Here is a 15,306-nt window from a genome sequence, read left to right as displayed (position 1 = left end):
GCATTTAATGTATGATATTGTGCTTACTTTTAATGACTTTTTAGGTTGTATTTTATTTCAGCAATATATTCCATTTAAATTTGTCATAAAGTAATGTTTTGTCTTGCACAAAGTGTTTAACAATTATATAATATCAAGGATAAAACCGTCTTTTCCCTCCCGTATGGCAGTTATATATTTTAAAATAAAAATGTGTCATTCGTCTGAGCGACCTTATTTTCAACTATGTAAGGGTAAAGTAAACCCTAATTATAATTTTGCCGAGAACTGTCAAAATCGATGAAAGTGAAGTGAATTGCATATTATTTACCCTGTTTTAGATATGAGTTAAACAAGATACAGAACTTGTGTGTAAGAATGGATGCAACAACTGTTCAGAAGATTAGGAATGGAACTGAGGAAGAAATAATTCAGTTACTGGGTGACTGGACTCAGAAGGTAGGCTCACATAACACTGCAATGTGTCTGTTGGAAGGACTGAGAGAATTTATGTGATATTTGAGGATCTGTCAATATAGCTGATTTGGAAAAAGAGTTATATTTTTACTTCATTTGGCCAGTTGTCCATACTTTGACTATGCACTATATTTAAAATCTATGAAGTAGGATGCCTTGAATTTCATCTTTAAATTCTATAATATTGTCACCTGCAACATATGTGATGAGTTAGTCATAAATGCAAGTTGGTTTTAATGGCAATATTATGTAGAGTTTCATCTCAGATAAATTGACGTAGATTCAGTTTGAAACAATATATTATTTTATTTAAAATGCTTCATTTAAAAGGAATTTTGAATATCTATCAATACCTGTATGTATCCTAATGTATCTATTAGATACTCGAATATCACACACTTTTGAGTATTGTATGCAGGTGCAGGTCATTGCTGGCATTAAATAATTATGTAAATAGAACATTATTAATGAAAAAAAGCTTCAACTTAAGTTATGTATGTATAATTTGATTTCTTGTTTATTTCCCATCTTTACAGAATGCACAAATATTCACATTCAGCGATGTTACAGATGATGTCAAAGAGGTGAGTCATTTCTTTAACACATACATAGGAAAACTATATCTGTGACAGTCTGTGCCATTAAAAATGGAAATGAACTTTTGCCTGGTATGAATTAAGAAAACGACATTGAATGAAAAATAAAACTTTTTTGTAAACTAAAAAAAGTCACCCTCGAGATTTTTCAGGATTTTTGTCTAAAGTTTCTACTTTTCTTGTAAAAGCAAAATTTAATTACTCTATGACAAGTCTCTGTTGTTTATTTTCCGCAGCCATTGTCGAAGTACTCTTCATTTCAAGATGAACAGTATGTCATGTTTCTAAAATGTACATGATGGTCTCAGGGTCATTTCATGATTATTTTAAAAAACTGGGTGGCGCGATACCTCAGTTCAGTCAGTTGGTTAAACCACTGACTGTCACTCCCGAGGTTCCGGGTTCGATCCTGGGTAACACCCTTGGGATTTTTCAGAAACACTTGTAGTGTTTTCAACCTACCTAGAGGTACATGTATACTGGTACGAAACCCAAGTAATCCTTGCATGTATCAGTGCCTTACACTCACAGGGCAGGTAAAAGAACAAAGGGATCTATTCAATAAGAGCTATGGACTGGTTCCTGGATTCCCTTGTATCTCATAGCTGTCTCTAGTGTCTGCTGAGGTGAGGACCCTACTGGAAATAAGTGCTTGCACTTTCGTAGGCAATCCTTGACAGCCCAGTCTAAAAAAATCAAATCAAAATCTACAAGATGTAACAGTTTAGTTGCAATGCATGATGGAAAACTTTAAAAAACGAAGAATAAGCAACAAGAACATCGAGTCACATGGTGTAGTTTTTTTATACTTTCATAACTTAATATAAAAGAATTTTGTTTTTCCAAAATCAAAATGTCTTGTTACTATGCATTTTTGTCTAATCTTTTGGGGGCTTTTGTTGTCATGATATATTTCAAATTCCCGAGGATTATCTTAATATATGTAACAGGGGGTATATTCCTAGATAATATTAAAAAGTATAACATTCAGAAATAGTCTGATTTATATGTTCTTGCCTATGTTCAGCGCATATCCATTGATAATAATGGCCAAGAATCACCTTCCTATTCAAGTTAAATATTATTGAAATTGTTTCAAATACTTGAAGTATCAAGCAAGAATTTTGTTACAGTTAAATTTTAGTTGTTTAACTTATTATAATTTTATTAGTTACCCTATATCAAATAAAAGTGTTTTTCCTTTTAATTAAAACCACTTTGGTTTATCTTAATTCTTCTTCATGTTAAAATTATGAGATACCTTTATATACTTATTTCAGAAAGTTACAGAGAGTTTATTTGCTCGCCTGTCACAGAAAGCTTCGTCCAAATTTTACTGTTTATGTTTACAAACATTGAGATTGTTTAGCAGAGAGAAAAATAGACTGGGTTCTATGATCACTGATAATGGACTGGTCCATTTTATGAGGTTAGCTGGACTGGAACACTATGCTAAACAGGGGGAGGCAGAGAATGGAATCACAATACAACTTGGTGATGCAGACGGTATGTTACAAAATATTTAGACGCTTTTTGATGATGTTGTTTTTTGATGTTTTTTTTTTCTGAAAGTTTTGAATATTATAAAATTTATTTACAAATATTGTTGTTTGATGAAATATTAAAGGAACTCCACTGAGGTCCAAAAGCATAAACACTAAATTTTAATTTCTTACATAGATCAGCTTGGGCATTTTCAAAAGACAGATATGCAAAGGATAATTAAAAAATATGTTTAAAAATAAATTGAAGATCATATTTCTGTGTTATTCTTAGTCCTACTTGTGCGAAAAGCGTTGCAATGCTTTTCAATTTTTGATCTTTTTTTCTCAGTAAAAATAACTATTTTGGAAAAGCAGAGTGAGTGAATGATCAGAAATTTTGCACACAAGTCATTGATTTAGACCTACGTCAAAAAATTAATGAAACATTTAAATCTCGAAAAATTATTTTCAGTCCTGCCATGTCAAAAAACCACCTCTAGCTTCTTTTATGTGTTTTTTTTTACCTCTGACAATTATGGAAAGAGTTGACCTAGCTTCAGGTGATAAATATAATTAATGAAATAACTAAGCTAGAGCTGTCATTGAAACGGTATTGATGTATTGTAAGTATTTTTCTGCCGATCAATAACCAATACAGAGATTTGAAAAAAATCAATATTATTTTACTTATTAATGAAATGTCTAGAGATTATGTAAATTCACATAAAACATGTGGAAGCCTGAACTACATGTCTAAAACTATGATGTTGTTATGTAAATTAAATGGACATATTTCATGGCAGTGATGACAAAAGATTCAAGTGTAAAAAAAATCTATGCAATATGGAAACTTACCTTCATAATTATATGAACAAAACATGTATTTTACTGAAATCATTTAAACAGGTTTACTGTGAATTATAGGCAAGAAACTAATTATTGAAATATTGATGTATCATCAATATTTGTCATCTGATATCAATATGTTATAGATACACTTTCCATTGAATCAAAGACAGTTCTAAGTCTAAATTAAACTATTTGAAACTTTGAGAACAATACATGGGGATTTCTAATTATTTTTCATATAAAATATAGAATAGATTCTATATATACTCAACATCACTAATTCCGCGTCATCACTTATTTCACGGTAATGGCATATTTTCATGTGACCAGTGTTAAAATTGGTCAGAATTGACATATTTTATTCATACACCTATACAACAAAGTTTTTGTGCAAAATATTTTAAATCTCTAGATTTTTACGTAAAACAGAACAACATTTTACAAATTTCTGCAAAAAGCAATAATAGTCCATTAAATTTGTGCATATGTCTGAAACAATCATCATTTTCTAAATGTTATTGATTGTTGAAGAAATAAATTCTGAGTTACAATGTAAGGATGATTTTAATATTTAAAATCAAGCAAAATAACATGTAAAAATCTTAATAGAAACATGAAAAAACTGAAATGTAACACCATTACCGCGATTTAAATGATGACATACAGTTTTCAAAATGGTCGACATATGGTCTACATTCGGTCCATTAAAATTGACTTTGACTGAATATATTGTTGTTTTCTTGTGCCATACAGCAGAAAATACCTATATGTTATAGCTTATGACAATTTTTGTACCATAAGTTTCATTAGTTGTTTTCTTTCTGGTTTCAAAGCGTTAAGTACCATGAACTAAGAGGAGCACAGTATAATATGACATGTCATCTGAAATTGATGCTGATATTTTAGTGAAAAAGTATGCAAATTAGTTATAGTCAGAAGCACATATCGAGGGTTGACCACAAAACTGTTATATGTCCTTTTTTATTTCATATAAGTTCCTGCTGTTTTGTGGTCAACCCCCGATATGCAGTCCGGTATGTTTTACCTTAATCAACCTAGAATCTAAAAACTGATTGTATTGAATATCATTATAGTACCGGTACTGTAAATTCTATAACAACACCATATCAGTCTTGTTTCGTTGGTTATAATATTCCACCCAGTGTAGAATAAAGGATGTTAAAAGGTGATTTTTTGCTCAGATATAAAGTTGATTCTTTGGGGCCTCTTTGGCTGAATGGTTAGAGTAACAGACTAACAATCACCACTGTATATTTGATTCCTACAAGGGACTTTTGATACTTACATACAAGGAAGTTATCTAGCTAGTTGATGAAGCTAAGAACAGTACTTGAAGTAATGTTGCTGGTTCAGTAATTAATGTACCAGCACTGTTTACTGGCAGCCGCAACTGTTAAACTGAAGAATTTCCATATTACCATTACAATATCAGCGTGACATAAATCCTGTTTAATAAAAATTAAAAATGATAATAAAGTTGATTGTATTGTAACATGATAGTTTTTTTTTTAATTTCAGTTACAATAGAAGCTCAGAAATGTTTATGTAACCTCATATTCAACAGTGCACAGGCCCAGGCAGCATGCAGGTTTGATTTTATAAACATTCTATGCAGTTTAACAATCAGTTGTCTTATGTGTTAAAATATATTGTTTCTTAAGACAGAGAGAAAAAAAGAATTTCAAATAATGAAGAAAAAAAAAATTTTTTTTTTATTACATTTGAAATTTTTTTTGTTAAGAAAAAGATAATGATATCAAAAAAGTCAGTAAACTAGTAACTGTTGCATTTACATGTATTTTGATGCTTGTTTGAATGTACAATCAAGTGAAACATTCTTTTTATAAATCAAGCAATTATATTGAGGAAGTAACAGAAAAAATGGCTTTAATAACAATTATTAGGAGTATTGTCTAAAAATGAACAACATCAGTTAATGACAAGCTTTATATACCTCAGTTCACCAAAAGCACATACATGCAAATAAACCGCTCAAATTTGTACATATATTTTCAGTAAAAATGGGTGTGTTGAAGGTATTGTACAAAGATTGAAGACATACAAGGACCCCGATCTTAAATTTGATATCAAGGTATGTTATCTAGTAAGGGGCTTAACCTGCTGTTGCTTAATTTTAATGCACAAACAAGCACACATGGAATTAATCTATCAGTAAACCTAGAGGGTTGCTCAATGACATTCACAGTGTTTGTTTGTCAGATGTAAAACAGAAAGGGAATGAAAACAGTTTCATATATAATAAGACAATTTTCAATTTCTGAAATAAAAGTAGATATGACCATCACAAACATAATGTTTTTCAGGCCTACATCATATTGAATGCAAAATTTTGGCATCACTACTTTTTCAGGCTGTATCATGACAGGTTTCCAGAATGACTGGAGGTTACCTTTTTTGAATAGATACATTTTTGTAAGGAAAATTTAACTGCTTTTCACAAAAGTTGTCACAAAGTGTAGACTGTACTGTGATCAAGTAACTTAGCTTTAAAACTAAAGATGGTATTTTAGAAACTTGTTTTCTTTTATTTTAGTTCTATGACATGAGACTGTTGTTTCTTCTGACAGCACTTTGTGCAGATACCAGGTAAGTTTTTTTGTTATTGTGTGTTTAAAGATATACTATGCTCCTTGAGTAAAATATTATAATCACTGAAATTTATTGAAAGGTATGAAATTCATCGGTATTTTCTAATATCAGATTTGAGCATTTAATTTAATTTAGTGTTAATTTGAGTGAGTGAAAGTTGATGCTTTTTTTTGTTTTTTTAAAATGATATTTCATTATTTTCATTTGGGGCATCAAAACTTAAAAGTACAGTGGTTTCTAAACAGGAGCCTGGGTATATCTGACATTATACTATTGTGGCTAGGAGTCTCTTTCCACCTGCAATGTCAGAAAGAGGTCACATGACCTATGCATTGTATCTGTTATCATTATTTCAAAAGTTATGTTTTAAATATCTAAGCAAGTTTTTGATTAATATTGCAAATGATCTTTTTCAGGCCAAAGATACGTTTCGAATTGCACGGGTTCACTTACCTGATTGAGGTCATAGATCTAATACTGAGAGATGCTGAGGCACGTGACAACGGCCTCACTGACCAGGAAGTAGATTTGTGCTCGGAAATTCTCAAAATTCTATTTAATCTGACAGTGACTGTGGACAGAAATAACTTAGACGAGGTAAAATATGAGCCGCGTCATGACAAAACCAACATAATGGGTTTGTGACCAGCATGAATCCAGACCAGGCTGCGCATCCATGCAGTCTGATCAGGATCCATGCTGTTCACTTACAAACCCTATAACAAATAGAGAAACTGATAGCGAACAGCATGGATCCTGATCAGACTGGGCAGATGCGCAGGCTGGTCTGGATCCATGCTGGTCGCAAACCCAATTATATTTTATCAATTATGTGTCATTGGATAGTAAGTGATTTGAATTATAGGGTTGTTAGAACAAGTATCCTGATCTGGAACTTTTATTTGACTTGGGGGTTTCATTTTGCTCGGGCCAGGATTACATGCACAGTATTCAGTAGAGTCCTTGAAAAGTACGAGATCAAAATACTCTTTTAATGACCCTTTATTATTTTATACAATGTCACTCCTGGTATTTAAACCAACTATATTTAATATTCTTGTATTGTTATCATCAAACAAAATAAGATCTCTTTTAAGAATTGTTGCAGTTTTATAACAAAAATCAAAGATTTGGAACCAGTCATAAACCATAGCTTCTGATTGGCTGAATTTGACTTTGTGATATAATTTTGACCAATCATAGGGTTGTTTTCATTCAGGAGGAAGAAGCACATATGATGAGACTGGTTTGTGTACTCAGAGATCTTCTCATGTGTAAAACAGCATCTAAAGATAAAAGGGAAGAAATAATAAGGTACATTAGTTAACCTTGCTTAGTTTGTTTTCTTGCTTGTTTTGTAATTCAAGATTGTTAGGGATAATAATTGTTATAGATTATATTGAATTTGATATATTTTTTTTTTCAAATGAAACATGCGCGAACATGCTTCCAATGTTATGCAAAAACAGTGCTATTTCCATGAAAAACTTTTGGAATTTTTATTATACAAGCAGTAATTCCGAACTTGCAAGACACCCTTTGACATACTTGTAAAAACTTAATCATTCTTAGCCCTATTAGTGAATTTATTAATCTATATAAAAGCTTAAATAATATCCATAGTCAACCAGGGAGTTTATTAATCAATATTTAAATCTTGATAATTTGGGCTGTCACCAATATTAAAACTTTGTTGATTAATTCTTTCAGTCACACAGTGAATTTATTAATCAACATGCCGAGAGATTGTTATGAGGAACTTCTAGCTCCCATGGCAGAGGTTGATCTGACTGGTATTGAGAATAAAGAGGTGGAATATGACGGCAAGAATATGGAAGCTGTCGTGATACTCCTTAACTTCTTGTATGAGCGACTAGATAGGGTAAAAACTTTATACTTCAGTCTTTAAAATATTTATTATTATATTAATATATAAGCAGCTGTATAGTGTAAAATGTTAAACATTTTTCATACTGTATTGTTTAGAAACATTTTTCGTACTGTATTGTTTAGAATTCTGATGTCAAGTAAAATATTCTGGAAGTTGATAACTATGAGTGATAAAGAACTATTTCAAATGCTATATCAACTGATACTGTATTAGGAATTTAACTCTTTATTCTGACATGCCCATGAAACAAAAGTCCATAAAAATAGTTGAATTTTAATCAGAAGCAAAAATAATACATTATTAAGACAGAAACTAGAATGTCAAAACAGCAACAAGGCTGTAATGTTTCTAAATTTGTATATTTTCAGCCTCCAAAGTCATTAAAAGAGAGTCTTACACCGATCTTGCATTGTTTGTGTGAGACGTGTAGAGCTAACAGATCCATCAGAAAATTCTGTAGAATGAAGGTTTGTATTTATATGTTTTATAAATTGTGTTGTACATTGTTGAGGCTCATAGGAAGACTGGGCTTGTCCAACTGTGTTGCTTCATTAAATAAAGTCTTACTAACTTACCTTCCCTTACCTACTTACCTTACTTACTTAACTTACTTACTCACCATACTTATTTCACCTTACCTAACCTATGGTACCCTACCCTATTTGAAGCTATAGCTCGAATGGTGAATGAATTAGAAGACTGAATAAGTACAGAATGAGACTTTTTGATATATTGAATGCAATTTTATTTACAAGATCAATTTTATGCTGAAATAACACATATCTAACATTGCATTTATAACAATCATGTATGTGTGTTCATGAAAACTAAAAAAATTTTGTTTTTGTTAATTTTGATAGAAATACAATAAACTGTGAAGTGGCTCATTTGCATTTTATGTATATGTTATATGAACTCTCGAGCAAAGTAATCATATTGACTATTAAAATTAAAAAAAGTTATTACAATTTTGTATTAATTTTATATTGACAGGTGCTGCCTCCATTGAAAGATGAAGTGAAACATTTACCTGAGGAAGGTAGCACTCTCAGAAACAGGTATTGTTGTGAGAATATATTTCAACTCTCAAAATTTTATATTTCTTCTTCTTGAGACTAAATCTTAAACCTTGTTCAGCTTAAAATTAAAGAGTGAATATTGTAAGTATAAGGGATTTTAATGTATGCATAAAGATGAGCCAAAAAAAATTTAGTTAATCAAACTTGAGAAAAGTGTACTAAGATTTTATGAAAAGTAAAAAGATTCAGATTCAAGTTATAATTGACATATTATGTGCAATTAGTGATGGATTTTGCAGTATTTATCACAATACTTCTACTGCGTGACTAATACAATAAGGGCTATTTTTGCATATTTTGGCCTCTTTTTGATAATTTATGTGGATTTTTAATGCTGTTTGCAATGTGTTAATTACTTTCTTTGTTCATTGCAAAATATAACACTTTTAAATACATTTTCAAACTTTTCATAAAAAATTACTATGATTCTGGAGGCATGCTGCTTTAATAACAATTTTTGTTTCACTGCACAAAGAGAATGAATTCAGTAATTATTGATTGCAGATTGTGTAAGTTGTTGACGTCACCAATCTTAGAGGTGAAGGAACTTGCAGCAGATTTTCTTTTTGTTTTGTGCAAAGAAAGTGGTATGTGTGCTAATTTGTTAAAATGGCTCTAAATATTATTACTTTTTCAGGGGTCTAATATACAATACAAAAAAGAGATTAAAGAACAATTAATATCTAAATATTACCTTTATTAATTATTCACCAACATTTTGACTGAAATAATCTGTAAGATAAAATTTGACATTTTTCGATTGGATTCTCTTAGAAATCTCATTAAAATTGTGCATTTTGAAATGACATAAAAACAAGTACTAGTATTTAAAATCAATTTTTGGATGGGCTCAAGGGATTTTTCGAAACAATGAGGCCCATGATATCTGGGTTAAGAGGCAGACACTTGAACCACTATACCACCGCTCCTTTTAATTTAACTTTGATCTTCGACTTCTGACTCATGTGTAGAAGTTGTCATTTACTTGTAGTAAAGTAATAATTATAACAGTCAGTTACATAATTTGTAAGATATATTTCTATAAACACATTAAATGGTATATTAAGATATTTTAATTGTATAAATTTTAGTAAATAGAATGATCAAGTACACTGGTTACGGGAACTGTGCTGGTTTGTTGGCAAATAGAGGTCTCATGTGTGGCGGCCAGAGTCAAGGTCAGGGAGACTACTCCAGTGATTCTGAAGACTCCGAAACTGAAGAGTATTCTAATATGGCGGAATGGTAAAAATTGATTTTTGTAACAAACTAAAGTTACTTAGAAATTTGTTATATAACTAGCAGCCAGAGGTCAAAAAAATTTAGATGAATATAAGACAGATATATTCTACCTGACAAAGTTCAATTTAAAAAAAAAGCTTTAATTTTATGTAAAGCTTTATATAAAAAAAAAAGACTTAGAAAATTTCTGCTTTGATAAAATACATTCAGTTAACCCTCTTTATTTTTCCCTAACAGTGTAAATCCAGTAACTGGTAGATTTGAGGTGGAGAAGCCAAAACCTTGGGAAGGTATGACAGATGAACAAAAAGAATATGAAGCTATGAAACTTGTAGAAGCTATGGACAAACTGAACAGGTTTGTTTAAACATTGATTGAATTTAATATGAGCTGTGTCATGACAAAACCAACATAATGGGTTTGCGACCAGCATGGATCCAGACCAGCCTGGGCATCCGCGCAGTCTGATCAGGATCCATGCTGTTCTCTATCAGTTTCTCTACTTGTTATAGGGTTTGTAAGCGAACAGCATGGATCCTGATGCGCAGGCTGGTCTGTATCCATGCTGGTCGCAAACCCATTATGTTGGTTTTGTAGTGACGCGGCTCAATTATATTTTCACAAAAATTCAAAAAGGCTTTCACGAAAAAAGATGCATTAAAGCTATTCTTGCTTTCAGATATACGTCTCATTTTTTGAAATTCTACATTTTCATATTAAGAAATCGATTTTTGGCAGACTTTTCATAGGATAGTGCAATTTCATTTGACAATTATATTTTGATAGTGAAACTGTTACATTATGACCCAAGTCTCACATATTTAAAAACATGCTGGAATGTCATGCTTGCATGATTTAATCCATTTATGCATGTTTTCTTCTCTGTTAATGAATACCCCGTCATGTGAAGATTTATGCAAGAATTAGTTTTAATGCATGAAGTTGAAGAGGTTGAACCATGCCCTTGTTCTCCAAAGCATTTTCTTGTAAAAATGTCCATTACCATTTATGCTGACATTCTTAAATGATTTAGGGTAAGAAAACTTGGCAAGAAAACTTTTATTTAACAGATTTCTTGTGTGCCTTTACCTTTTTTACTAAAAAATTAATCTTGAAATTCATTAAATTGGGCCAAATTATTGATTGAGGCTTTTCCCGTAACAAGTAAGGCAATTTTTCTTGTATAAATAGTTTTGTAGTTATTTTTCTTTAAATCTTTCAGACAGGGAATAATACAGCCGAGTGTGTTAGGAGATGATGGTCGCCCACAGACTGTATCACATATTCTGGAGTTGTTGGAGAACCAGCCTAACCCCCCACCAGCAACAGGAAGTGATGATGAGTAGACTGGTTTACTGAAAGTGGATTTTATGTGTACAGACTGTGCTTAGTCTGGTTGCACGCCCACCAAAATTATTGCAAGTGATACCAGTTTTTATATCAGAAGTTCAATTATTAAAACATAAAACACAAATTTGTACAGATGAATGGAAACTGATTATAACATACTGGAAAATAATATAAAATTTGATTGGTTGAAGGTTCTGTCTGCAATATAATTGGTCGTTGAGATGGTTCTAAAAATAGTCTGATACATTATGTGAAAATTCTGGTTATAAGTAGACAGTGTAAGGCAGTGTATTTTTTTATAAGCAAAACCACCATTCTTAAGAAGTAAAATAGCCTTTAAAAAAAATGAATGTAGAATACACAATGATAATATACTTTAAATATGGAGTTTTCTATTATAAATTAATGTGGGGGATTTTAATAATAACTTATTATTATAATAATAAACATCAAGCTGCCAACAGTATAGTGAGAAAAGGTTGCAGGATTTGGAAGGCTAACCTTACTCTTATCTTAGTGACATAGGCAAGGATGGGTTGCCTTTTAGTTTAGCATTGAAATGGCTAAAACAACACACTATATATACATGTAGCAATTTATAAATGATGATGGAATAAAGAAATGACATCACATGGGGCAACAGATAGATATTTTTGATTAGGGAGGATTCAGAGGAAAGATTTATCAAAAGAACATTGTACAAATGCATTCTTACCCGTAACCTACTGAATTTCTTAAATGGACTTTTCCAATTTCGATTTTGGAACAGTCCTTAATCAATTTTAAGGGATATGAAGGTGAGAATTTCAAGTTGGCCAGCCAACAGTATAGAGCCTGGTCAGACTGCACGAATGTGCAAGCAGGCCTGGCTCTATACTGGTGGCAAAGACTAATCACTTTGGCCTTCAGCAGGGTAAAGGTTAACCTTAATCTTGGATACAGAATCTACCCATGCAACCAGTGCAGACCAAGATTAGCCGGCACATCCATGCTCTCTGATCATAGCACTGTTTACATTTCTATCAGTGCTTATTTTGACATTTTTCCTGAATATAGACAAATCTGTGTAAAATATTTATTGGGTTAATATGGATGAAATAGATGTTACTGACTTTGTTTGTATGGTACATGTAAATTATTGGTATGTTATTATTATATTAATAATAGTGAGAAAGATTTATTAAAATTTGTCATGCCAAAATTAAATTATCATAAGGTTTGAATAAATTGAATTTCTGTAAGGGTTGCTATTCAATGTATATACTATTCTTTTTATGATGTTTTCAAACAAAAAAAAATTGGCGCAAACATTCTGAGATTATGTTTTGTATCTAATTATTTAACCAAAAGATCTCAAATTTAAGGTTATACTTTTTAACCATTTGTCCTCAATATTTTACTGTATGCAAAAGATGATAATGTAAAATGGTGCGTTTTTGTTTTTTTTTAAGGAAAACTTTCTTGAATGGCGCTGCAATATGTCAAAAATTATGTACAGTAAATATTGGGCGGAAAATAATCCAGATGTAAAATTCTCAGAATCAGTTTTACACGAGACCCTCTCTGGTTTTTAGAATGACCACTCTAAAGCTTTTTATGTCTTTTAAGCATAGTGATCAAACCTTGCAATTTTATTATTTGTCGGTCATGCTATTCTGTGTAAACTTTACTAAAGTCTGATGTTGTTTATTTGGAAAGGTGTTCAATTTGTAAACATGTCTTATAGTTACCGTTTCTAATTACACTACTCACCTTTTAAAGTCAGGATAATAAAAGTTCAGTTGTCTTAAAATGTTTAACATTTTCTGAGAAGTGAAATTTTTCCATCTTCATCCCCACTCAAGGATATTAATTAGAAACAATATTTGCCCGTGTATGCACGTACATGGGAAACACATGGACACCACTTTTCACTGTAGATTGATATGCTTTTGAATAATGTAAATAAAAATTTCAGAACTTTGTCAGAGCTTTTTGCATAAATTTTGATTCTTTTCAAATTAAGGTACTTGTGTGTTCATCAGATTTTGCTTTAACAAACATTTGTAAATCAAGTGTACAAAATATTTCTTCTTGATGGTGCTTAACTTACACAATATAAATGTATAGTAGTACTGTGTAAGTTATCATAGGATGTTGTCAAAATGATGTAAACTAAACTACTTAATCATTAATTAGCAGCGTCATGACAAAACCAACATAATGAGTTTGCGACCAGCATGGATCCAGACCAGCCTGCGCATCCGCGCAGTCTGATCAGGATCCATGCTGGTTGCAAACCCATTATGTTGGTTTTGTCATGACGTGGCTCATTTGTTCTAGCAATTCACCCCAACTGTGCTGAATATGTATGATATACTTTGCCTAGTTTTAATTTGAGAATCATTTTAATATGTGTCTGAGTGATTTAAATTTCACTATTGAAATGGTAAGATTGAGCAGTTATCTAGGGTTGTGTCTAATCAGTCTGACGTAACAAAAATAGTAAAACCTGACTAACCATAAAGTCAGGCAGGCCTAACAAATAGGTCAAACTGGCCTAACAATAAGGTCAAACTGGCCTAACAATAAGGTCAAGCTGGGTTAAAAAAGGTTAGAACAGCCTAATAATAAGGTCAAACTAGACTAACAATAAGGTCAGACTGGCCTATCAATAAGGTCTAATTGACCTAACAATAAGGTCAGACTAGCCTTACAATAAGATCAAATTTTACTAACAATAAGATCACACTGGCTTAATAATAAGGTCAGACTAGCCTAACAATAAGGTCAGACTAGCCTTACAATAAGGTCAGACTAGCCTAACAATAAGATCAAATTTTACTAACAATAAGGTCAGACTGGCCTAACAATAAGGACAGACTAGCCTAACAATAAGATCAAATTTTACTAACAATAAGGTCAGACTGGCCTAACAATAAGGTTTGGCTGGACTAACAATAAGGTCAGACTAGCCTTACAATACTCGTATTATGGGCAAGTCATCTCTACAAGCACTGTATGAGTTGATATTTTCATACATATAATAATTTTTATCTCCAGTTGATTTTGTTTAGAGTATTGTGATAAGTGATAGGAAAAAAACAATGTCCATTTGGTTTCCATAATGCATATAATTATATAAAGAAAAAATTTCCTTTTTCATTTGTTTTTATCTAAGAAAAATAATTTAAATTAACAATTAAAGACTAAAATAGAGAAAAACAGAATCGCTTGAGACAGCCCAACACGGCAAAATTGTATAATGTTGCAGGCTCGGTTTGACTGAGCCTGTTCATGGACGGTACTGGAAAGTGCAAGTTACCGTCCACGCCTTTAACATTTAACACGAAAATGGTGAAATTTTGAATTTAGAAGTTAAATGTTAGCAGAAAGAAAGCAACAGACAGTTTTTACCATATTTGCACTAATTACGAGAGTTTTGTAAATTTCTTCATTGTTGCTATGTATAAATTTGGTATTATATTCAACTACTTAACATTGCTTAATTATATTTTTTTCAATTCATTTCTATAAAATCCATCAACTTTATCATCATAAATTTCTGCAGGTCAGATTATGTTTTTTGTTTTGTTTCAAAAATGCATTAAATAATGTGTATAAATTGATCATTTTTTGTGGGTATATTTCTTTGACTTGTATATAATGGACATGTCTTAATTTGAACTAGGAAATGTAACTTTATTTATTTTATAGAGTTTAGTATTTTGAGTCATTTTAACTGTTCT

At 31.4% G+C, this 15,306-nt stretch overlaps 1 protein-coding gene across 2 annotated transcripts; it reads left to right on the top strand.

Moving 5' to 3' along the window:
- Positions 1–214: 214 nt before the first annotated feature.
- Positions 215–14,678, top strand: LOC132716631 (synembryn-A-like). 2 transcript variants are annotated; one of them, XR_009623840.1, is made up of 16 exons: positions 215–438; positions 993–1,040; positions 2,333–2,558; positions 4,925–4,994; positions 5,423–5,498; positions 5,961–6,013; positions 6,433–6,613; positions 7,236–7,330; positions 7,727–7,898; positions 8,276–8,374; positions 8,901–8,965; positions 9,491–9,573; positions 10,078–10,231; positions 10,466–10,585; positions 11,451–14,346; positions 14,501–14,648. XR_009623840.1 is itself a non-coding variant. In XM_060699939.1 (15 exons), exons 1-15 carry the CDS (start codon positions 358–360, stop codon positions 11,572–11,574), a joined length of 1,647 nt encoding a protein of 548 aa, XP_060555922.1. In that variant the 5' UTR covers positions 215–357; the 3' UTR covers positions 11,575–14,678. The 2 variants fall into 2 exon arrangements, 1 of the variants encoding a protein (XP_060555922.1); XM_060699939.1 differs by having other exon boundaries at positions 11,451–14,678.
- The last annotated feature ends 628 nt before the right edge of the window (positions 14,679–15,306 follow it).

Source organism: Ruditapes philippinarum, unplaced genomic scaffold (genome assembly GCF_026571515.1).
Source record: "Ruditapes philippinarum isolate M1 unplaced genomic scaffold, ASM2657151v2 ctg645_1_1_1_1, whole genome shotgun sequence".
In the NCBI taxonomy this organism is placed as follows: domain Eukaryota; kingdom Metazoa; phylum Mollusca; class Bivalvia; order Venerida; family Veneridae; genus Ruditapes; species Ruditapes philippinarum.
This window is presented reverse-complemented; position numbering and strand designations above follow the sequence as displayed.

Bases quoted from the DNA above. Each gene is read 5' to 3' on its own strand.
- LOC132716631 (XM_060699939.1), top strand. From the start codon at position 358: ATGGATGCAACAACTGTTCAGAAGATTAGGAATGGAACTGAGGAAGAA. The intron at 2,559-4,924 runs GTATGTTACAAA...TTTTAATTTCAG, and splicing joins ACAACTTGGTGATGCAGACG to TTACAATAGAAGCTCAGAAA. The intron at 6,014-6,432 runs GTAAGTTTTTTT...GATCTTTTTCAG, and splicing joins GCACTTTGTGCAGATACCAG to GCCAAAGATACGTTTCGAAT.